Source organism: Apostichopus japonicus, chromosome 22 (assembly GCF_037975245.1).
Source record: "Apostichopus japonicus isolate 1M-3 chromosome 22, ASM3797524v1, whole genome shotgun sequence".
Lineage (NCBI taxonomy): Eukaryota > Metazoa > Echinodermata > Holothuroidea > Aspidochirotida > Stichopodidae > Apostichopus > Apostichopus japonicus.
In genome coordinates, this window is record NC_092582.1 from 9,077,501 (window position 1) to 9,102,399 (window position 24,899).

Consider the following 24,899-nt stretch of genomic DNA (forward strand, 5'->3'; position numbering starts at 1 on the left):
GTAAGACATTGTGTACAATACTTCCCTTACTGATTGATTACGCTATAACATCTGATTGCACCCCTTTGGAGCCCCCCTCCCCCACCACCACCCCTACCCGAAATCCATGCTTCAAACCGAATTTGAGAATTATCGTAGTGATCTAATGATGCCCCATCATTTTAGAAATGGATAATAGGCCCTTATTTCAAGTAAATAGGCTTAAAGGGTGTGAAGACTCGCGCAAAAAGAAACGTCTAATGCCGGTATTCTGACCTAGTTTCGAATGAGGTGAAACAGAAGTGCTAGACACCACCATCGATCCCAGAAAACCCACACAGCTTGCTACCGTCGGTAATTAGACGCTAGTGTACAGTCAGTACATACAGCTGCGGTCAATACCCACAGCACAGTGTACACACGATACAGCGATGGACATCTCAGGTAACAAGGTATCACGTTTCATTACATGCATTTTGTAGCGACACGAACAAAACGTCACTTGCAAGCAACAGTAACTTTTTCAGATGGCCGCACGCGGTTTGGGGCGAGTCTTCAATGCCTTTAACTCCTGTTTATGTCTTCATTTTACAACAGAATGTCCCCGTACCTCTTGTCCCGATGGATATATCTTGAATCAACTAACCTGTGAATGCGGTGAGAAAATACGTACTTTTGTATTTACTATTTGAAATATATAACTACGCAAGCTTAAATTTTATATAAATGAATTAAGTGAAAGATTTTGAACGTCGATATATATTAATGAACAAGGGCGTAGGAACCGGGGGCTGGGGGCGCCAGCCCCACCCCCCCAGTGAAAAATGTGGAGGGGCGGAAGTGTCATTCCGCCACCCCCCCCCCCCCGCTTCGCAAGTCAGAAAACCCCTTTTTCATTTCCAAATGAGAAAAAAAAATCTCATTTGGAGCACCAAATTGCATATAAGGCCAGGTGAAAATACAAAATTAAGTTTACAAAATGGAGTCGGTGTTGAAGTGTGCTATATTGTACCAAATTGCATGTGAGGCTACCTGGAAATGCAAAAAATTCCAAAGGGGAGGGGGACACCCCCTCTCCTTAGACCCCTCCCCCAGGCCGGCCATCATTCTTCAGCCCCCCCCCCCACTCAAGAGTACCTTCCTACGCCACTGTTAATGAACAAATACATTACTAATGATTAAAGGAATTAAGGAACAAGTGATGGAAAGAATTGATATGCTGGTTGAACCCCGTTTAGCGACCCCCCCCCCCCCCACCCAACCCAAGAAAGACATGTTATCGGTTAATTACATGCACACTGCAATATAAGATCTTCAGTTTGTTTGTTTTTGTTCAGACACATCGTAAATATTGTCGCTCATGGACTGAACATATATCTTTCCTTTCAGATTGTAATCGATTATGTTTGCCTCCATTTCGTCTGGATGAAAATACATGCACTTGCGGTAAGCCTTAATTTAATAAAGATCAACCTATCTGATAACAAAATAGTCAGGTACACACATTAATGAAACAACCTCGAAGCTTGTCAATATAGTCTCCAATGACAACTTCAAGACGGAAGGCAAATTCTAGAGGTATTCCTTGACAGGAAATTGAATATGATGGCAATACACATAGTTCTTATTAAAACGGGAATTCAAACTCATTATACACTTTTTTGGAGTTTTTCATTAATGCTTTAATTCTAGGAAAGTGCATAATTATACGCACTCTGGCAAAGAAGCCTGAAGGAACATAGCGCTGATACCACACGTGGAGAGAAGGAGAAACAGGGGGCGATAGGGTAACAGCAGTGGCGTAGGAAGGTACTTTTGAGTGGGGGGGCTGAAGACTGATGGCCGGCCTGGGGGAGGGGTCTAAGGGGAGGGGGTGTCCCCCTCCCCTTTGGAATTTTTTGCATTTCCAGGTGGCCTCAGATGCAATTTGGTGCAATATAGCACACTTCAACACCCACTCCATTTTGTAAACTTAATTTTGTATTTTCACCTGGCCTTAGATGCAATTTGGTGCTCCAAATGAGATTTTTTTTCTCATTTGGAAATGAAAAAGGGGTTTTCTGACTTGCGGAGCGGGGGGGCGGAATGATACTTCCGCCCCTCCACATTTTTCACTGGGGGGGCTGGCGCCCCCCCCCCCCCAGCCCCCCCGGTTCCTACGCCCTTGGGTAACAGGGAAGGGTGCATAAAGGAGGAAGCGGCCAATGGGAGCTATACCTGGTATAAATCAAATTTGCAAATCATAATGCGCATCGAAATACACTACTTCATTGGTGAAGAATTGCCGGACTAAGTGTTTTTGGTTTTGGATTAATATAAGTAAACATTTGACTGTTTCAGTTTCATGGCAGTTTCATTATTTTTGTTATCATTGCTTTTGTCTCTCCCTTACAACAGGTTGTCCTCCAAAGCTTTGTCCCGTTGGGTACAGACACAATGAAAGAACTTGCCAGTGCGGTAAGACATCAGCAATTTGTTACGTATATATAGTTTCAAATTTTCAACAATAGGTTGACCAATGTATGATAACAATCAGGCTTGTGTGACACCGTCTCTCCAGTAAGAACATATTTCAACACATCAACATATTTATAAATATATATATTACATTATTATATAAGCAAGAGAAAGAAACCTTGAACGTATTACTTAGCTTCCCACACACAATCCGCCCTTGCCCTGCCAGTGAAAATCTCGAGGGGGGGGGGCGGTGATTACATGCAAAATGGCGCTATATTTTGCCATTTTTTAAACAATTGTGAAGCCAGTGGGAGGGGTGTGGTGGTTAAAGAGGCTGAGGCCATTCCTGATTATTTTCTGGAGCTAAAGCGCCTTTTGAAGTAAACGTAGCTGAGTCCAAGCCAAAGACAAGAGACCAAATGGTTCATTCTATGTCTCTTTTGTAACTGCATGTCTTTCTAGTGCTTTTTATATCATTGCCTGTATAGAGATTGATATATCGTGTATGTAAAAGAAACGTTGCAGACTTACATATCGCATGACCGCCACACTAACGACCAAATTGTTTTTTTTTCTCCTTTCTGGTTTACTTGTTGGCTCTCATTTAATCCTTCCTGCAATCTCAGTTTATTCTCCATCGCTGCAACCAGTTGTTGTCGTACATGCAAGCTTTAGTTTCCAGCGACTTGATGTCGAAGTTAGGCTAGGGAACCACAGGGTCCCTCGCTATCCGAATGGTGTCAAGTTTTGTCAACTAATTATATTTGAAACCTCGATTTTAACCTGAAGCAGAGTATGTAGCATGATATTTCAGAAAAATAACGCAAAAACTGCTCTTTCACTGTAAACACTAATAAGTATTTCCATTAATGGAATGAAAACGTACCTTTTTTTCCACTTTCAGATTGTGTGCGATCCTGTTCCCGTCCACATATTTTAAATAGCGACTCGTGTTCTTGTCGTAAGTAAACAAAGTATCATATTACATTGACTACTTACTGATAAGGAAGTATTAGTTCCACGAAACGAAACAATCGAAAGACCATCTCAATATTTTTAGGTCTCTAATCGTCTAAATTCCAGATAGAAGACGAAAATCCAAGTAAACAAGAAAAGTGAATATGAAACCTTTTCACTGCAATGTTAATAAGTATATTCGAAGTAGCATGACGTTATACTTACGATGCAGCTGCAAAGTTACAAATGTGCTTAGAAAACCAACACATTATTTAACTCGGTCTCCTATTAATGTTGTACTTTCGGTTGAATGAAATATCTAACTATTATAGCTCTTTGCTTACATACCAACGGCTGATTAAAAAACATAAAAAGGAAGTGAAGTCCTATTCGAAATTAAAAAGTAGACAGTTGTTACCATCTTTCCCTATTTCATTTTTTCTACTATATCTCAAACATATTATTGTTTTCTATTTCAGAATGCCCTGATGTACGGTGTCCTCCACCAATGATCTTAAACGAAGTTACCTGCGGGTGCGGTAAGTTTAAGGGATTGTTCGTTTTAGCTTAGAAATCAAGCTACTCAGGGGTGGATCTAGATGGGGCCCAGTACAAACAAATTAGCTATAAAACATAATTTTGCGCGGAACAAGGTACACGTAAAGTGGCACAATCTAACTCGCGTTGCTCAGGGCCAGGCTACGTTGCACCGATTCACTGCTCTCTAATACACCGCTATTTCAGCATTTTTTTCGGAATCTACTGAAACTTATACACCGGGCCACCGCTTCATAGGAATTCTGGCTCTTCATTTGGTACTTAAGGCAGATATTGCACAACATCATTTGTTCCAGGGTGATACGTTGTCGTTCACCACTTTCTATTGCAGATAAAATATGAGTATCTCTTTATACCATATTTTCTTGACATTAGAATGCCCTGATGTTAGTTGTCGTCCTCCAACCACCCAACTAAACCAAGACACCTGTATTTGCGGTAAGTCAAGGAATCTGTTTCAAACAAGTATATGCACCTACCTTGTATAACGAAACCAACTAACAACATTATTGTCAAGATATTATCATTCACTTCCTAATCAGCAAAATATAAATGACGAAATATTTCCACCATGTTTTCATCATGTCAGAATGGCCTAATATCATTTTATCTTATTCCAACTGTCTTGAATGAAGTAAGCTGTTTTCGCAGTGGATCGAAAAATGGCGCATGCACGAATTATCCCAACCATTGTTCGAGTTTATTTTATTGTCTTTTACCACTTAATATTCCAGGTATTAATCAAGGAGGAAGCTAGACTTCTGTGTTTAATGGGCGGGGCAATGCATTTTTGCTAAAAGGAAAATTGGGGGATGGCTTGACATTTATTATTGGAGGTATTTCCCCCCCCCCCCCCAAAAAAAAAAAAAAAAAAAAAAAACATACACACACCATGCTTTCTTCTATTTCAGAATGCCCTGCTATAGAGTGTCCTCCACTAATGATCATAAATGAAGATACCTGCCAGTGCGGTAAGTTAAACGGATTGTTCCTTTTAGCTTATAAATCTAGCTACTCCCCCTCCCCTTTGGATTTTTTTTGCATTTCCAGGTGGCCTCAGATGCAATTTGGTGCAATATAGCACACTTCAACCCACCCACTCCATTTTGTATATAATTTTGCATTTTCACCTGGCCTTAGATGCAATTTGGTGCTCCAAATGAGATTTTTTTCTCATTTGGAAATGCAAAAGGGGTTTTCTGACTTGCGAAGCGGGGGGGCGGAATGATACTTCCGCCCCTCCACATTTTTCACCGGGGGGGCTGGCGCCCCCCAGCCCCCCCCCCGGTTCCTACGCCCTTGATCCCAACCGATGTTCGAGCTTATTCGTTTTCTTTTACCATATAACAATCCAGGTATTAATCAAAGAGGTAGCTAGACATCTGTTTATGATGGTCCGAGGCAATTATTTTATTCTAAAAGGAAATGTGTTGGATGGCCTGACATATATTGTTGGAGGTATTGTTCCCCTCCCCCTCCCCCACCCCCACCCCTTCCCCCTTAAAAAAAATCATTTACACACAATGTTTTCTTCTATTTCAGAATGCCCTGCTATAAAGTGTCCTCCACTAATGATCCAAAACGAAATTACCTGCCAGTGCGGTAAGTTAAACGGACTGTCCCTTTTAGCTTAGAAATCTAGCTACTCGGGGCTGATCCAGACAGGGCCCTCTACCGGTACAAACAACTTAGCTACTAAACATAATTTCACATACGGCCATTTCCTCAGTTTTAATCGATTCACTATGTTCTAGTACACCGATATTTCAGCAGTTACTTCGGAATCTACCACCCGATACTCATAGTTGGTACAGTAACTACTGTTATGACATGAACAGTAATTGCTGTACCAATCATTTAATGCGAGTTTTTTGATACGCGATTCTCAAATTAAGTCATATCAAGTCGCTTTTTGCTATAAGTAGGCCTATGGAAAGACCCAAGTATAGCCTTTCTTCGTTCTCGGCATGACGAATTGGCGTAACTAAAAAGAGAGGTGTGAACTGGAATCAGGTGGTACCGTACCACCTATACCTCATCTTGTAGGCATTCTCATCTTCTTAGACTCCTTAACCAATCACACAGTTCTTTGTCTTACATGGGCACAAGTTAACAGCTTTGCAGTTGTTACAGTGCCATCTGTTTACCGTGTTACGAACAAAAATAGTAATTACTGATGAACGGTTGTGGGACATGGACAGTAGTTGGTATACCAGCTATGAGTATCTCCTGAATCTGCTGACAATTATACCCCGGGTCACAGCTTTAAAGAAATTCTGGCTCTGTCATTGGTACCTAAAGCAGATATTGCACGACTGCATTTGTTCCAGGGTGATACGTTGTCATTCACCACTTTCTATTCAGGAAAGAAAATGAGTAATTTTTTTAACCATATTTCCTTGACTTTAGAATGCGAAGATGTTAGTTGTCGTCCTCCAACTACCCAACTAAACCGAGACACCTGTTTGTGCGGTAAGTCTAGGAATTTGTGTCAAACAAATATAAACACCTACCTGTATAACGACACCAACTAACAACATTATTGTCAAGCTATTTTAATCACATCCTTATCAGCAAGAAATGACGATATATTTCCACCAGTTTTACATCATGTCAGAATGCCATTATATCATTTTGTCTTCTTCCAACTGTCTTGAATGAAGTTAGCTGTGATCGCAGTGAGTCGAAAAATGGCGTATGCACATATAATCCGAACCATTGTTCCAGTTTATTTCAGTGTATTTTACAACTTAATATTCCAGGTATTAATCAGGGAGGTAGCTCGACTTCTGTTTTTGATGGACGGGTACAATGCATTTTTTTTAAAGAAAATTGGGGGATGGCCTGACAAATATTATTGGAGGTAGTGCCCCCCCCCCCCCAAACGTACACACACCATGCTTTTCTCTATTTCAGAATGCCCTGCTGTAGAGTGTCCTCCACCAATGATTCTAAACAAAGTTACTTGCCAGTGCGGTAAGTTGAACGGACTGTCCCTTTTTGCTTAGAAATCCAGCTACTCGGGGGTTGATCCAGACGGGGCCCTCTACCGGTACAAACAAATTAGCTGCAAAACATAATTTCGCACACGGCTATTTCCTAAGTTTTAACCGATTCACTATGTTCTAATACACCGATATTTCCGCAGTTACTTCGGAATCTACCAACCAATACTCATAGTTGGTACAGTAACTACTGTTTTTGTCCTGTAACACATGTTACCGTGTTACGATGACAGAGTAGTAATTACTGATGCACGGTTGTGTGACATGAGCAGTAATTGCTGTACCAATCATTTAGTGCGACTTCATTAATACGACATTCTAAAGTGAATTCGTATCTGGTCGCTTCATGCTATAAGTAGGCCTATGGATGTACCCGAAAATGGCCGTTCTTCGTTCTCGGCATGATAGTGAGGTGGCTTAGCAACTTTAACGTTACCGGCCGGACAAAAGTACCAAATTTGGCATGGAGTTTCTTTTCGACCTATCTATCGATTTTATCCGTGGAACCCACTTTATCGGTTCCGATTTTTCAAGATGGCGGCCAAAATCCAAGATGGCCGCCAGAAAAAAAAGAAATGTCATATATCTGGCTGTAAAAATCGGAGATGAACAAATGAGGGGTCAATTCAGGTATTTCCGGGGTCACTGAAACAGATGATGATCATGGCATGTTGCTTGTGTAACCCACTTCCAAGATGACGGCCAAAATCCAAGATGGCCGCCAGAAAAAAAGGAAATGTCATATATCTGGCTGTAAAAATCGGAGATGAACAAATGAGGGGTCAATTCAGGTGTTTCCGAGCTCACTCAAACAGATGATGGTCATGGTATGTTGCTTGGGCCACCCACTTCCAAGATGGCGGCCAGAATCCAAGATGGCCTCCTGGAAAAAAAGGAAATTTCATATAGCCTATATTCATTCCCAAACCCCCGTGCCCTTTTCTGATCGGGTCCATCAAACCTTCCGTCCTCAAACGTGTAAATGAAACCGGGCTAGCACCCTGACTATATGTTATGGCTGGTATTCTAATTGTGTCACTTTGGTTCAGGAAGCCACTTAGGACTTATTGGGGAACTTTGAGGTGTGGTCGACCGTGGATAGACACTGTCGCAAACCTGTTATTATATGGGAGTTACGACTGTCATGTAAGACTGATTACATTGAGTCAACTATATAATAGGGTAACTTGAGGGAAAACCGACCAGATGTGAATACCGACTCATTGAGAGATTCTGTACGATTGTGCACCCTTCATAAACACAACGTCAATTGTGGGAACAACACACGCTAAGCAGGTCATTAGGCATCTGAGGTATTTAAGTCGTTCTTTTCGAACCTGTACCCCAGGGCTACTGTTAGCGAGGATCTCCAGGAAGACTTGTTGTCCGGTATAGACAAGCCCCCCCCCCCCCCCATAGTAAAACGATAGCTTGGGTTCGAATCTCTTCGTTGGTGAGCTCTGGACAGCGGTAGCAGCTATGAAGAAGGGAAAGTCCCCGGTCCCGATGGCCTCCCTGCTGAGTTCTATAGGACCTTCTGGGAGGTTCTCGGTGGGGACTTTAGAGACGTGTTCGCTACCGCTTTCCAGTTGAATTATATGAGCCAAACAAAGAGGGCTGGAAATATTGTTCTCCTCCCAAAGTGGGAGACCCTTTGGACCCTAATAGGCGTACAATAACGCTGTTAAATCTGGACTACAAAATCCTGGCCAAAGCATTAGGAAATCGCTTAGCGGATGTGATGCCGGATATTGTAGGTCCTCTCCAGACTTGCGCTGTGCGAGTCCTTCGGATTGAACTCAGTGTTTATTCGTTGGGTCTCGTTACTATATAAGGACGTCACGAGCATGGTCACTGTTAACGGATTTACTTCTGGTCCCTTCCCGGTTCGAAGGGGAGTCCGTCAGGGTTGTCCCCTCTCCCCGTTGTTGTATGTTCTCTTCAGCGAAACGCTCAGTACCTCGCTGGACAGATGCTTGGGGTTTCGACCTTTCAATGTACCGGGTGGGGCTAGAGTTAAATGCGTGCAATATGCCGATGACGTCACTTGTATTGTCTCGGACCTCGTCTCCTTCAAGCCTTTATCGAAGGTTTTGGCCACCTTCCAAGAGGCTACTGGTGCCAGACTTAACAAGTCCAAGACCAAAGGGCTGCATTCAGGAGGTTGGCGTGGCCAATCCCTCCCGTTCGATGCTACTTGGTCAGATGTCATGATCAGGGTAATCGGCATCTGGCTAGGTTATGGTGCCCCGGAGGCCACCACTTGGGCCGAGAAGGCTGATCAGGTGGAGGCAAGGCTCGACACATTCAATCGGAGGTGACTCTACCTCCCTGGGAAGGTTACAGTTGTCAATCGTTTTATTGTTCCTCTCCTTTGGTATCCTGGTGATGGCTGCACCAGATTCTGCCTTGGTGCGATTGGAGAGGATCATTTTTTATTTCATTTGGGGAACGTGCAAACTAAACCTTCTCAAAAGGACCATTCTGTAAAAGACCCCCTTGAGCGGGTGGGCATGGTTTGGTCCACCTACCATCTCAACTGCGCTTTCTCCTTTTGAAAGGTTTGTTCGTTGCGTTTGAGAATCCCTCGTTTGCCTTTTTTGTTAGGTTCTGGGGTGGTTTTCTTTTTCGCCACTACTGGCCCGGATCCTTTTCCAATAACCGGCCAAAGGCGACACGCCCTTCGGGGGTGTATACTCAGATTGGTGACTCACTTTGTAGAATCAAAGAGGAGGGTGGGCCAGATGTTCTGCTGAACGTGGCCCCCTCGGCTTGCCGAACCGCCATCTCTCCAGATGTGTGGTGTTCTGTGTGTTGCAAGTCACTAGATAGCCGTCTCCGGGACTTGGCGAGGAGGATTGCACATGGGGTCCTCATCACTAACCATTTTCACCTAGTCAGGTGGCGATTAGGTTATGGGATTTGTCCCTGTTTGGGCTGTAAAGCCATCAGGACTATGCAACACCTTTTGCTGGAGTGTCCCTTTGTCCGGTTGGTGTGGGAATGATGGTTTCACGCCTTCATTATTGGTGTTATTGGTTGTTATTGTTGTTGTTTTGGTTATTAGTGTTATTGGTTGACCTCAGATGACTAGTGACCCGACTTACCGTGTGTTGTTCGCAGAATTGACGTTGTGTTTATAAAGGGGGGGGGGAGGTTTGTCTGTACCAGACAACAAGTCTTCCTGGAGATCCTCGCTTATAGCAGCCCTGGAGTACAGGTTCGAAAAGAACGACCTAAATACCTCAGATGACTAGTGACCTGACTTAGCGTGTGTTGTTCGCACAATTGACGTTGTGTTTATGAAGGGTGCACAATCGTACAAAATCTCTCAATGAGTCGGTAATCACATCTGGTCTGTTTTCCCTCAAGTTACCCTATTATATAGTTGACTCAATGTAATCAGTCTTACATGACACTCGTAACTCCCATATAATAACGAGCTTTGCGTCAGTGTCTATCCACACGGTCGATCACACCTCAAAGTTCCCCAATAAGTCCTAAGTGGCTTCCTGAACCAAAGTGACACAATTAGAATACTAGCCATAACATATAGTCAGGGTGCTAGCCCGGTTTCATTTACACGTTTGAGGACGGAAGGTTTGATGGTCCCGATCAGAAAAGGGCACAGGGGGTCTGGGGATTGAATATATGAAATTTCCTTTTTTCCAGGAGGCCATCTTGGATTCTGGCCGCCATCTTGGAAGTGGGTGGCCCAAGCAACATACCATGACCATCATCTGTTTGAGTGAGCTCGGAAACACCTGAATTGACCCCTCATTTGTTCATCTCCGATTTTTACAGCCAGATATATGAAATTTCCCTTTTTTCTGGCGGCCATCTTTGATTTTGGCCGCCATCTTGGAAGTGGGTTACTCAAGCAACATGCCATGATCATCATCTGTTTCAGTGACCCCGGAAATACCTGAATTGACCCCTCATTTGTTCATCTCCGATTTTTACAGCCAGATATATGACATTTCCTTTTTTTCTGGCGGCCATCTTGGATTTTGGCCGCCATCTTGAAAAATCGGAACCGATAAAGTGGGTTCCACGGATAAAATCGATAGATAGGTCGAAAAGAAACTCCATGCCAAATTTGGTACTTTTGTCCGGCCGGTAACGTTAAGCCTGAAAATTGTTGCTAAGCCACCTGACTATGATGAATTGGCGTAATTTAAAGAGAGGTGTCAACTGCAATCAAGCAGCACCGTACCTCCTATACTTCATCTCTAAGGCATTCTCCTCATTATAGAATCCTTGTCCAATCCGCAGTTCTTTATCTTACATGGAAACAAGTTGACAGATTTGCAGGTGTTACAGTGTCACTTGTAGCACGCGTTACAGTGTTAAGATCAAAAAGTAGTAATTACTGATGAACGGTTGTGGGACATGAACAGTAGTTGTTGTACTTGCTATGAGTATCGGCTTAATCTGCTGACACTTATACCCCGGGTCCATAGAAATCCTATCTCAGCCACTGCAACTTTAATCAGACGTAGCACGACAGCAATTGTTCCAGTTAATATGTTTCAGTTCACCACTTTCGATTCCGGGAAGAAAACGAGTATTTGTTTTACCATATTTTCTTGACCTTAGAATGCCCTGATGTTAGTTGTCGTCCTCCAACTACCCAACTAAATCGAGACACCTGTATGTGCGATACTTCAAGGAATTTGTTTCAAACAAAGATATACATCTATACACCTACCTGTAGGGACGTAGCTAAGGTCTGATGATTGGGGGGTGTAGTGGCTGAAATTCCAACTGGATGGGTTTTGAAGCCAGAAAATTCCGACTGCTGACTTGTACCCCCCCCCCCCCCCCCGCGCTACTCGTCAACGATAAGGTCATTTTCAGTTAGACACCCCATCTTTTGCGACTGCACTTTTGTCCCGAACTTTTTTTGATACATTAGTACCACTGGTCATAACTTAACAAACTTATTAATCACTCTGGTTAAGCTAGTAAGCAACTGAGTATAAGTTATCTACTTGAAGGCTACATAGACTACTAACTACAATAGCTATGTTAATGTAACAAAGAGGAACACTTTTTATTTTTTCAAAAAATTATATTCGACGACATAGTGAATTACCAAAACAAACAGAGCTTTTTCCTTTTTTCTACATAGAAAAAAAATGTTCAATTGTTCACTTCATTCCAACTGAGCATTTGGAATGAGGCGAACAATTAAACATTTTGCAGAAAAATGTTGAGTTGACGAGATACGATGAGTTGTCAATTAAACATTTTGTAGAAATTGTTCAATTGCTCAGATGGAATGAAATGAACAATTGAACATTTTGCAGAAAAATATTGAATTGACGAGATACGATAGGTTGTCGATTAAACATTTTGTACAAAATTGTTCAATTGCTCAGATGGAATGAAATGAACAATTGAACCTTTTGCAGCAAAATGTCCAAATGACGAGATATGATAAATTGTCAATTAAACATTTTGCAGAAAATGTTCAATTGATGAGATATGATGAGTTGTCAATTTAACATTTTGCAGAAAATTGTTCATTCGAACATCTTTCTGATTTTTGATAAGACTTTATCTTGTTATCTAACCAATTTACTGAAAAATGTTGACTTATTTGGGCAGTTTTTGGCGCTTTTAAGCTTCCATAGATTAGCAATGAGCGTTGTATACCATAGAAATAATATATATCCTGAACTTACTTGAAGCTAGCGAACAGTGTCAACCCACCCAATAGCAAGATTAATACATAAATAAACCGAATTGAAGCTGGCTAATTTTATACAGTAGTTCTTGGTAGTTTTGTATGGTGGAGTATAAGGATCGCGAGATACAATTTCTCAAAGTGGCAAGGAAAATGTGCTAAATATGACTGATTAAAGGTCAATTTTGACCGAAATTTTTTCTGCAATTTTAGGTCATTCATAATCACAGGAATATATGAATGGCCCTATAGGTAAATGAGAGTGCGACGGACGGAAATTCCGACTGTCGCACTCAAATTTTCCAACTATCGTCAATTTTACCATGATTGGGGGTGAGACACCCGCCCCCCCCCCCTCCCCACACACACACACAAACCCCTCTAGCGACGTCCCTGCCTGTATAAAGGTACCAACTAACACACTTATTGTCAAGATATTTTAATCACTTCCTTATCAGCAACAATTGACCAAATATTTCTACCTATTGTCTCGTCATGTCAGAATGCCTTATTATCATTTTGTCCTCTTCCAAATGTCTTGAATGAAGTTACCTGTGATCGCAGTGAATCGAAAAATGGCTCATGCACATATAATCCCAACCATTGTTGGAGTTTATTTCAGTGTCTTTTATTACTTAATATTCCAGGTATTAATCAGGGAGCTATAGCTAGACTTCTATTTTTGATGGGCTAGGCAATGCATTTTTGCTAAAAGGAAATTTGTTGGATGGCCTGACAGATATTATTGGAGGTAGTTGCACCCCCCCCCTACCCCATCCCCAAACATACACACACCATGCTTTTTTTCTATTCCAGAATGCCCTGATATACGATGTCTTCCACCAATGATCCAAAACGAAGTTACCTGCCAGTGCGGTAAGTTAAACGGACTGTCCCTTTTAACTTAGAAATCTAGCTACTCGGGGGTTGATCCAGGCGGGGCCCTCTACCGGTGCTAAAAAATTAGCCACACGGCCATTTCCTGTGTTTTAACTGATTCACTATTTTCTAATACATTATTTCAGCAGTGACTTCTGAATCAACCACCCGATACTCATAACTGGTTCAGTAATCACTGTTCATTTCCTGTTGCACATGTTAACGTGTTACGAACACAACGCAGTAATTACTGATGCACGGTTGCTGGACATGAAAAGTAGTTGCTGTACCAATCATTTAGTGCGAGTTTAATACGCCATTCTAAAATGAAGTCATATCTAGTCGCTTTAGGCTATAAGTAGGCCTATGGACACCCAACTTGGCCTTTCCTGGCATGACGATTTGGCGTAATTTAAAGAGAGGTGTCAACTGGAATCAAGCTGTACCGTACCTCTTATACTTCATCTCTAAGGCATTCTCATCTTCATAGATTCCTTGTCCAATCGCGCAGTTCTTTGTCTTACATGGGAACAAGTTGACAGATTTGCATTTGTTACAGTGCCACTTGTAACACACGTTACCGTGTTAAGAACAAAAAGTAGTAATTACTGATGCACGGTTGTGGGACATGAACAGTAGTTGCTATACCACCTTTGAGTATTGGCTGAATCTACTGACACTTATACCCCGGGGCACTCTGTCACTGGTACTTAAATCAGATATATCACGACAGCAATTGTTCCAGGTGATACGTTGTCGTTCACCACTTTCTACACCAGAAAGGAAAAGAAAAATTGGGGGATGGCCTGACAGATATTTGTAGGTATACTCCCCCCCCCCCTCCCCTCAACATAAACACACCATGCTTTTTTTCCTATTTCAGAATGCCCTCCTGTACGGTGTCTTCCACCAATGATCCCAAACGAAGATACCTGCCAGTGCGGTAAGTTAAACGGAGTGTTCCTTTTAGCTTAGAAATCTAGCTACTCAGGGGTGGATCCAGACGGGGTCCTCTACGGGTACAAACAAATAAGCTACAAAACATAATTTTGCAAACGGCCATTTCCTAAGTTTTAACCCATTCAATATTTTCTAATACACCGTTATTTCAGCAGTTACTTCAGAATCTACCACCCGATACTCATAACTGGAGGGGTTGTAGGGGAAACGTTTCCTAATTTCTGAAGGGTGGGGGACTGTCTCGTGTAGGCGCTAAGCTTATTAGGCTCATAATGGCTCTTGTATCTCATAAAAGGGAGCTCAAATATTGTGCTATGAGATTAGTAGTCGTTAATGCTTCATTCTCATCTGTTCAACTCCCCAATCAAACTAGAACTTTTCAACTTGGTTGAAATAAGAATTACGGATTTCAATTATAGCGTAAATTAAAGAGGAACCGGGCCCATGCATCGCTGTGGCTATCTGCTAAGCTAGCAGATAATGAAAGCCCACAGCACTCGCTAATCTCTTATCCAGTATATCAGTTTTTACATTTGATAGTATGTTGTATTTCACGTACAGGTAATATACCACTATATGTAAATTATATTATGCATTCAGTTTGAATGCTACTCATGATAGTTTTTTAAGTGTTTTGAGACAGAAACATATATGGTGGTAAGCCTATTTGCTAAGCTGCTAGTCATTTTGTTGTGTCCTGGGTATGACTCTAAACTACATCCAGTAGTGGGGCCTTGACTTGGGAAAGTTGAGGTTTTGGGGAGTGTGGAGCCGCCCCTTAGCCACTATTGCTCACAGGAGTGCCCTGACCCGGGGCATGAGTACCTGCTTAGGGTCCCAATTATGGGTGAAATAATTTCAGCTCTGCTGCGGGGAGGTGGACCTCGCTAGTCTTGGTCGAAAATTCACCTAATGGAGTCAACCCTGACAGGAAATCAAAGAGCGGAGCCCCTTTGAGGCGGTTAGCTGTGTTTTCGTCAACTTACGGGCAAACTCCTGCAGCCAAGCTGGTGCCAAACGTACTGCTTTGATTTCCATGTTTGTTATACCATGTTACTCATTATACCTCATGAGTTATCCATTTTCTAAATGAAAGTATAGGCCTATGATAATGTGAACGCCTAGACAGTATTCGCTATTTCAGTTATTGTTTCTTCTGATTTCATTAGTCAGTAGTTAGTTAGTAGTTAGTAGACCTATTTTCTAAAAACAAAGAAAATCTTTCAAGTTTTAGATGACCTCACAGATATTTTGATTTGGGGTAGGGGTATTGACATCCCCCTGCACCCACCCGGTGGATACGCCACTGGTATCAATTGCAACGAAAAATATTATGTATATTTCTCAATTTCAGACTGTCCTGATATACTGTGTCTTCCTCCAAAAGAGGTAAACCCAGGTAGCTGCCAATGCGGTAAGTCATGAAAAGATATTATAAATAAATGTTCGTTATTCACCACATACAGTTATAGATCCGAGATCTTCTAATCTCTTTAACCACTAACCCACTTAAATAACCAGGATGCATATATTTACCGTATACTCATTTAACAATGTTAAAGATGTTAGTTGTCTCCCTCCAACTGTTCTAAACTGAGACACTTGTGAATACGATACGTCGAGGAATTGTCCCAAACCGGGTAACGGGTATATTGACCACATTAATCACGACATATATTTCAGCTTATATCAAGATCTTCAGCCAAACTTTAAAAATCATCAGTATCACCCCACCCCCACCCCCACCCCGACCCCCCTCCACATGTGCTAGAGAGTCCCAAATATGCTAGAAAGTCCAAAATATGCTAGAAAATGTCCCAAATATGCTAGGAAGTCAGATAACAGTCACCCATGCTCAAATTTCAGCAAGCCTGTTGCTACCATTAGAGCAGGTACCCCACAATGTCTATTGTCTTGTTACTAATTAGGTCAGAAACCTGACAATTCGAAGGAAAAAAGGGGGATTCGCAAGTTATTCCGTAATGCCGTCAGCACTCGGATAACCGTCGAATTAGGCATAGGCATGATTAATCCTATCGATATCGCTATTAAGAGAAGTAATCATATTTCATTAATTTCAAGAAGAAATAAATGAACATAAAACAAAAGTTCAGAATGGTATATGATTCACTGCTTTTCATATTTTTCTTCTTGTGTTTGATTAGAATGTGTTCAGCAAATCTGTGAACCGAATTACATCTTCAACGAGGAAACGTGTGAATGCGGTGAGCATTGGTAGAATTGGATATTTGGAAGTTGGGGGAGAGTCCATGCACTCCTCCCTCCCCCCCCCCCCCTCCCCCTGAATCATTCATCACTGATGTATTTAACTGTATAATGCTTCTAGCGATGGTTTGGGGGAAGGGAAATATAACGTCAGAAAATTAATCATACTAGTTTTATAAATCATTGATGATATGTAAATGAAAGTATAACCCTGTAATAAAGAGGACTTTTTATCTTCATTTTTTCCACTCAATTTAAAAGCCGTCTTAATTGTTATTCCTTTTTGTACGTCTACACAGTTAAAGAATGCGAACCTATTGATTGCCCCAAGGGACAGTATTTTAGCTACGAGACTTGTCGCTGCGGTATGTATGATATATAGTAACATGTGCTCATAGACGTAGGAGCCCCCCCCCCCCCCCCAACCAAATATTTTTGTGAAAATCCGGGCAATATGCTGAGAAATTTTCGGGCACCTACTGAAAGAAAAATAATTGCAATGTGTTTTTCAATTTTTTTATACTTTTATTATTATTATCATTATTATTGTAACGACTTCCCCCAAAATTATAACCAATATGGAAGGGTAATAACGCGGCAAATGATTGTATGTAATTGGCATGCGATGTAATAACCGATGCATGCCTATATGATATGCAAATTAAAATGTTGAACTCGCGCGGAGCGTGCGAAAAAGTTTGGTTATATTTTTCGGGCAAGTCGTTACAGCCCCCCACCCCCCCCCCCCCAATCAAATTGGGCTCCTACGCCTATGCATGTGCTGCATTATACGCCAGTTTAAATAATGGCTTTGGATATCTCGTTCAGATATAGTCAAGGAAACGAATACAAACAAATCCGGGTTATTATTTTTTTCTTTTCATTGGCTGTTATGTGATGCATGCTCATGCGCACTAGTGCATGGGGGGGGGGGGGAATCGCGAGGCTGTATATGATAACTTATAATTGTGTGAGTATATACCAATGGGAGTTTGGGAGTGAGGGTGGGAGGGGTTCCAAGTACCGTTACTCTTTAATTTAATCCAAATGTGCAAATCACATCCAAAGGAAATCGAGCTATAACTAGGAATTTATTATTTGTCCAGTATATGTGCTCTTGAAGCATTAATTTATATTTATTAAAACCTGTTTGAGAATGTGAACATTTAACTATATCATATTTCTTTGATCTTAATACAGAATGCAAGCAGGTAAAGGATTGCAAATCACGAAAATACTTCAATGAAGAAACGTGCACATGTGGTAAGAATATTCATCATCATTTTATAATCATGGGCGTTGTTTTACCTCTCAAAGAGTGTTTATGGTTGGTGGAAGGGCTGGGCAGCTTTAAACTGACATGGATATGCCTAAATTTCATTGCTTAGGCCATATAAGGCCTGTAAGCGCATTTAATTGTTTGTGTGTGGATACAGATTTTTAATAAATTACATTTCAGCGACCAAATGAGAAGGGGAAACGTTATTTAGTTACCTTCCAGTAAAGGCTTCAAACCACCAGTGCGACGGGTAAACACCACTTGCATCGGTACCCCCCCCCCCTCCATCCCTCCACTCAGTCGACACCCATGCACTGATGAATAATCTTATACTATAGATTGGCGAAACATGAAATCATATCTTGATGACTTTAGATGAAGAACAGGGGCAAAGAGTTTCTACACGATTGCAATGCATCCTACTAATGGAGAAGGACAGTACAAATATCAACAGTAATTGCAAGCAATGATCTTACTATAGAGTAACTTCACATTTACATGCATGCAGTCTTTTCACTTAATTCTGTAATGTATACAATTAACCTTATCTATTTATTTACCTTTTTGTCTTTTCATTTTGTTTCTTAAACAGATTGTTACCCTGTTGAGTGTCTCCCAGGCTTCAACTTTAACCCCAGGACGTGTATGTGCAGTAAGTAAAACTATCTCGTGACGCTTTGGGCGTTCCATGAACATTTACCGATGAAAGTACTGAGCTAACAATCCATATACGCCTACCTTCACCCCTATTCCGTTCAACCCCACACAAAACAAAAAATATTTATACGCACATTGTGTATGTACGGTATATGCATACATACCCACCTATAGAACTGACTCATAGTCTACGTATATATGCCTCAGAACATACCATTTCATTTGGTTTCTGGGGAGGCCCAGACTCCCTTACATTGGGTCGACCTTAAAGGGTGTGAAGACTCGCGCAAAAAGAAACGTCTAATGCCGGTAATTTGACCTAGTTTCGAATGAGGTGTAACAGAAGTGTTAGACACCACCATCTACCCCAGAAAATACACACACAGCTTGCTACCGTCGGTAATTAGACAATAGTGTATAGTCAGTACATACAGCTGCGGTCAATACCCACAGCACAGTGTACAAACAATACAGCGATGGACATCTCAGGTCCAGCTAAAGATAACAAGGTATCACGTTTCATTACTGTCTGCATTTTGTAACGACATCAACAAAACGTCACTTGCAAGCAACAGAAAGTTAACTTTTACAGATGGCCGCACGCGGTTTGGGGCGAGTGTTAACGACCTTTAACATTTATCCCCTATGTTTGCTTAAGTGAAATGCATTCTATTTAAGTGAAATTCAATTCTGCCTAAGGAATATGAATTTAGAAATATACTTAAGTAGAATTACATTCTACTTCAGTAAAGTATAGGCCAATATTGTCCAATTTCACTCATTCTAGACTCATTACACCCCATAACTCGGTGAAGGAACTCAATTCAATTGTTCTTTCGTTTTCCCCCCTTCTAAATTGTAAGATGAAAGTAATTAAAATTAAATTATCATGGAGAAACCAGGAGGGAGGGGGAGGGGGAGAAACAAGGTTAAGATCGTGCAATTTTCATCCAGCTCTTTGTTGACTGTCATCCGTATGTCAAAATATAACAATATGTTCAAGCTACGTGTGTCTATATGTAGCAGTAAAGCTAATTTAACGGTGTATGCAAACAATAATATTTTTCAGAATGCAGAAGGCAAGCTTGCCCAAAAGGATTTGTCTTCGATAAGAAATGCTGTGGTTGCCGTGAGTATAGGTGTTATTAGTGTAAACGCTTGTACTTCAAAAGTCATCAGTATATTGCCACAAACATGCTAGAAAGTTTATTACAGATCAATTAACCTTAAACTTGATCAAGCATGTTTTTTTTTTCATTCTTCAACCATTGTCGTTCGATTAATTCACTAAGTTCAAGACTCCTTGATGTATGAGAATAATACCATTAATAGTTTTGTCGGTCACAACCTCCATATATATATATATATATATATATATATATATATATATTTATATATATATATATATATATATATTTATATATATATATATATATATATATATATATATATATATATATATATATATATATATATATATATATAATTGAAATCCTAAATCGAAAATCCAGAACAGTGGAAAAGAAAACAATAAAGCAAAGTTGTCAGTGTGTCTCTATATGACCCTGCATGTTTGATTCAAGTTCAGCTTTGTTATACAAACATGTCAACCTTAAAAGGTTTCTATCTCGAAACGAAATATAGGAATTGAATGCAAATTTCACAAGTCTGTTTAGATGTATCAGTCAAAACTAAACTCCTTCCGGATTATCCGTTCAACCTAAACTGACACTCTTATATCTTCAAACTTTATCGCTGATCATTTTTTTTATTAATAGAATGTCGTCGGTACATGATGTGCGAGCCACCGTCTTACTTTAGTAAGACTACATGTCAGTGTGGTAAGTTTTCTTATAAGTGTTTAAACGGCTGGTTTCATTTGTTTTGGCAATGACTTTATGTAGAACGAGGAATGCCTCCCATTAAATACATTTCATTCACACTTAGTAAAGATTCCTAAATCCTATTGGTCCATTCAGGTCAGCTGACCGTGGTTAATCCTGTGAGTAACGCACGGTAAAATTACGGGGCATCACTTTAATAAATCTTTGGTTATATGTAACCAAAAATGTTTTGTTTTATGATTTTTCCCCCACACAAATGGTAGTGTATGAATGAACTCCGGGTGTTAATGCTATCGCTGGATGCACTCGGGCTCCGCCCTCGTGCATCGCTTGCATTATCCCCCGATCGTGCATTAATCCTGTGAGTAACGCACACTAGACCGTTGATTAACCCCTTATTAATGAATAATGTTTCATGCCCAATGTAATCATTGATGATTACGAGCGGTCAACTAACTACGAAATGAAACTTAAGGCTTCTTCCGAGACCCACTCTAAGCACAAAATAGTTATCCATTCGTTTCTACGAATAACAAAAACAAAAAAGATAATTCCTTTGAACGAAATAATAACGTCTGAACGAAATAATCATTCCTAGCAGAAAATTAATAATTTGTTCGAACGAACTAAAAACTACATTTAAAAGTTTTCGAATTCCACTTGTATGGGATTTCGTAGTAAACTGATATAACTTGTATAACCGTTTCATACATATATATATATATATCGGCAAAATGTGGTCCAAGTTAATAATAATAATTAATTAAGTACATTTAATGATTGATGTTTACCACGCAGTCGCGTCATATGCTCAGTGATATTCTATTTAATTTTCCTGCTAAATTACAGAGCTTGACGTTGATTTTCTTGAATTCCGACGTTCGCTACCGGCCGAGTAAAGGTACCATACTGGTTACTTTTTAGTTTTAGTAAGAGACACTTACGGAAGCTTAAAAGTGACATCAACATAAAAAATTTGACCCAATAAGTCAAAATTTTCAGTAAATTGTTTAGATAACAAGAAAATTTCTTATCAAAAATCAGTTCAATTGCTCAGTTGGAATGAAGTGAACAATTGAATATTTGCAGAAAATTAAGTTGAATTGACGACAAGTTGATGATAAGTTGTCAATTAAATATTGTGCAGAAAATCGTTCAATTGCTCAGATGGAATGAAGTGAACACTTAAACATTTTGCAGCAAATGTTGAGTTGACGAGATACGATAAGTTGTCAAACATTTTGCACAAAATTGTTAAATTGATCAGTTAAATTGTTAAATTGCTCAACTGAGCAATCCAACATTTATCTGATTTTTGATAAGATATTATCTTGTTATCTAAACAATTTACTGAAAAATGTCAACTTTATTGGTCAAAGTTTTTCTTATGTTGATGGCACTCTTAAGCTTCCGTAGACACTAAACAATAGCGTAACTGATGAATGTAATACCTCCGCGGTGTTAATTTCAATTTAGGCTCCTGTCTCTTTAGATGTCAAGAAGTGGCTTGTCTTCAGTGTAACGATATCAGCCCTGAACAGAGATAGAAACAGGATGTGGGTCGGTGAAACCACCCGCCACCCGTTTGTTTTTTTTTGGGGGGGGGGAGGGGGCCCAAAATGTAAAACCGACCTTGCAAAATTGTGAGGGGACCGCGAATTCCAACTTCAGCAATGACGATAACGCGGAGCGTAAATTCGGTAAATACTATTAAAGGGTTAAGGTTAGATTCGTCCAACACGGCAGTATACAGAACCGTTGTACTCAAAGCCGAAGCCAAAGTGAATTAATCAGGTCACACATCAGGAGTCTATGCATGCTAAGTTCTTCAGTACCGCCCTTCATTTCCTTTTGGGAACATTTAATACTGTAGTTTTGATCCTTCAAATCCAGTGGTATATAGACAAGGTCTTTTCTTACTAGTAGAGTGAGGTAAAATTCTCATCATGTTCATGGTCGGATTAAGCAGGATTCCAAAACCAGGGGCGATCATGTGGCCCATGTTGTAGAAGCCGTAATCCCCACGGGAGGGATATTGGGAACTGAGATCAAAGCGTTATAGATTTCACGATATCAATCTCCGGAAGATGAAAGTTGAGGGAAACTGTCCACCTTTCAACACTTGTTACTGATTAAATCGGTTATACGATTGGCTGAATGGGGGAGCTAGCTTCCAATCATGCTCTGCCCAACATTTGGTTGTTCCTTCCACTCTTCCATATCCCTCGCTCTCTTATGACAGATTTACAAAAAAAAATGAACGAAAAAATATTGCATATCAGATCTTTCTATTTTCTCTTACAGTCCTCTAATGAGAAGTTCCTGGATTCCTACCTGAAGATCAGATGGACGAATAAGCAAGATACAATTAATTATTAAAAGCTATACTTTGGTGATTGGTCAATTTAAATGATTTTCTCAGCCTGTTACTGGGGCTTTAAACTTCAAAAAAAAAATTAAATGTCCAATTTTTCTTCCAGTCCTCTTGTTAGAGGTCATTCTTTTTATTATATAGTCAGACATTTTAACATTCCTAAGTGCTTTACATGTGGAAGGTCTTCCTTGGTCACTTGGATATATGAGGGGACAGAATTGCCAAAATGAGTGAAAGAGCGTGCATATGTCGAAAGGACGGTGTTAGGTGTTGCGGTTAGTATGTGCCACGGCCGTACGTAACCCCCCCCCCCAAATGGTTACATATAGTAATCGCTATTTTGCTTGCTTAAAAAGAACATTGGTGACAAATGTCCTTTCAGAGCACAATCCCACGGGCATTGATCGAAACATAATTGTACAAGTAATAATTAAGTGTACTTCTGATCCATAATTGTTAAAATAATATTTTGACTAAAAATAAATGGAATCACTTCGCGAAAACATGTTAAGTTGTCATTATTCTGAGCAGACACAGAAATAGCTTTGTTGTGAACATTCATTAACACGCTGATATTATACGAAATATCTGACACCAGTGTTCTCTGCTACACCACTCGATCGATGCCCATCTCTCTTGGGTCCATGAACATTCCAGTTGTCCCGCTGCAGTGCACACTGTAGTAAAGATGGAGGGATGATGCATGAGGGAACCACAGTAGGACAAAATCGGATGAATTTAGAATATGCACAATACCTGGGCCTCATTAAACTGAATTCGGATGTGATGGGAAATGAGCGTCGGCCCGCCGACGTCACCATTGTTTGCCCGCCGGCGGCACCATCGTCGGTCTGCTATTGATCCGATGTGCAAATCTGCGTCGGCCGGCCGCCGTTGTCACTGACGGGTTGCCGGGTTACATATATAAATATCTACTGAATTATGAATATTTTGGGAACAAATTGAAGGTCCACCGCAACCAGTATGGTTTTGTGTGTGTGTTGAGACTATTCATTTTCAGCACACTGTAGCCAAATTGGGAGCCATTATAGTGGTGACCTGTAATGCGAAATCACGGTGCGATTTGCCAGGGACCCGAGGTTTGTATTCGATTGAGAGGGCGCTATAGCGCCTACAGCGGTTAAATCTCTTCAAAAAATTCCTACATCTGTGTAGTGCCGTGCGTTAGTATCATAGAAATAGATCGAACCAGTCCCATTGACGTTGTGTTAGCTCCGTGAGGCGGGGTAAATGTCCACGATAGGGTACACATACATCATGACAGGCTAAATGGTACATACGGAAATCTAGTCAGGCCTTATAATTTTGGGCAAAATTCCTCTTTTCCGCGACAAACGGGGCCCAGAATACTTGCCAGAAATGTTTTTTAGTATTCTATATAGAAAATATATAAAACAGCTCCCATTGACTTTGTGTTAGCTCCGTGAGGCGGGGTAAATGTCCACGATAGGGTACCCATACCTCATGACAGGCTAAATTGTACATACGGAAATCTAGTCAGGCCTTATAATTTTGGGCAAAATTCCTCTTTCCCGCGACAAACGGGGCCCAGAATACTTGCCAGAAATGTTTTTTTTAGTATTCTATATAGAAAATATATAAAACAGCTCCCATTAACTTTGTGTTAGCTCCGTGAGGGGTTGCAAATGTCCAAAGCCCCAGCCCCAAATCCCCCACGGTATGGTACTCATACTTCATGACAGCCTAGAGGTACAAACATTATTCTGGCCAGGTTTTAGTTTAGGTCAAATCTCTATTCCCATGACGCACGGGGGCGGAACACATGCTAGAAATGCTATTTCTGCTATTAACTTAGGAAAAAAATCAAACAGATCCAATTGACTTTGTGTTAACTCCGCGAGGGGTTGCAAATGTCCAAAGCCCTCAGTCCCAAACCCCCCACGGTATGGCACTCATACTTCATGACAGCCTAGGGGTACATACAAAATTCGGGTCAGGTTTTAGTTTAGGTCAAATTCCTTTTTCCATGATGCACGGGGGGGGGGGC

General features: G+C 40.8%; 1 protein-coding gene across 7 annotated transcripts in view; it reads left to right on the forward strand.

The window, feature by feature from the left end:
- Positions 1-23,186, forward strand: part of LOC139963899 (uncharacterized) — a 27,712-nt gene extending 4,526 nt beyond the window's left edge. Inside the window, exons 5-25 of one of the 7 annotated variants that reach the window (XM_071965106.1) lie at positions 577-636; positions 1,369-1,425; positions 2,377-2,436; positions 3,344-3,400; positions 3,876-3,935; positions 4,330-4,392; positions 4,866-4,925; positions 5,497-5,556; positions 6,364-6,426; positions 6,871-6,930; positions 13,468-13,527; positions 14,414-14,473; positions 15,845-15,904; positions 16,656-16,715; positions 17,016-17,081; positions 17,917-17,979; positions 18,588-18,647; positions 19,722-19,781; positions 20,431-20,493; positions 21,346-21,397; positions 22,801-23,186. In XM_071965106.1, coding sequence (XP_071821207.1) covers positions 577-636; positions 1,369-1,425; positions 2,377-2,436; positions 3,344-3,400; positions 3,876-3,935; positions 4,330-4,392; positions 4,866-4,925; positions 5,497-5,556; positions 6,364-6,426; positions 6,871-6,930; positions 13,468-13,527; positions 14,414-14,473; positions 15,845-15,904; positions 16,656-16,715; positions 17,016-17,081; positions 17,917-17,979; positions 18,588-18,647; positions 19,722-19,781; positions 20,431-20,493; positions 21,346-21,395 — 1,202 coding nt within the window. In that variant the 3' untranslated portion in view covers positions 21,396-21,397; positions 22,801-23,186. The remainder of the gene's footprint in view (positions 1-576; positions 637-1,368; positions 1,426-2,376; positions 2,437-3,343; positions 3,401-3,875; positions 3,936-4,329; positions 4,393-4,865; positions 4,926-5,496; positions 5,557-6,363; positions 6,427-6,870; positions 6,931-13,467; positions 13,528-14,413; positions 14,474-15,844; positions 15,905-16,655; positions 16,716-17,015; positions 17,082-17,916; positions 17,980-18,587; positions 18,648-19,721; positions 19,782-20,430; positions 20,494-21,345; positions 21,398-22,800) is intronic. The other 6 variants (XM_071965108.1, XM_071965107.1, XM_071965110.1 and 3 more) reach the window with 6 other exon arrangements.
- Positions 23,187-24,899: the final 1,713 nt, after the last annotated feature.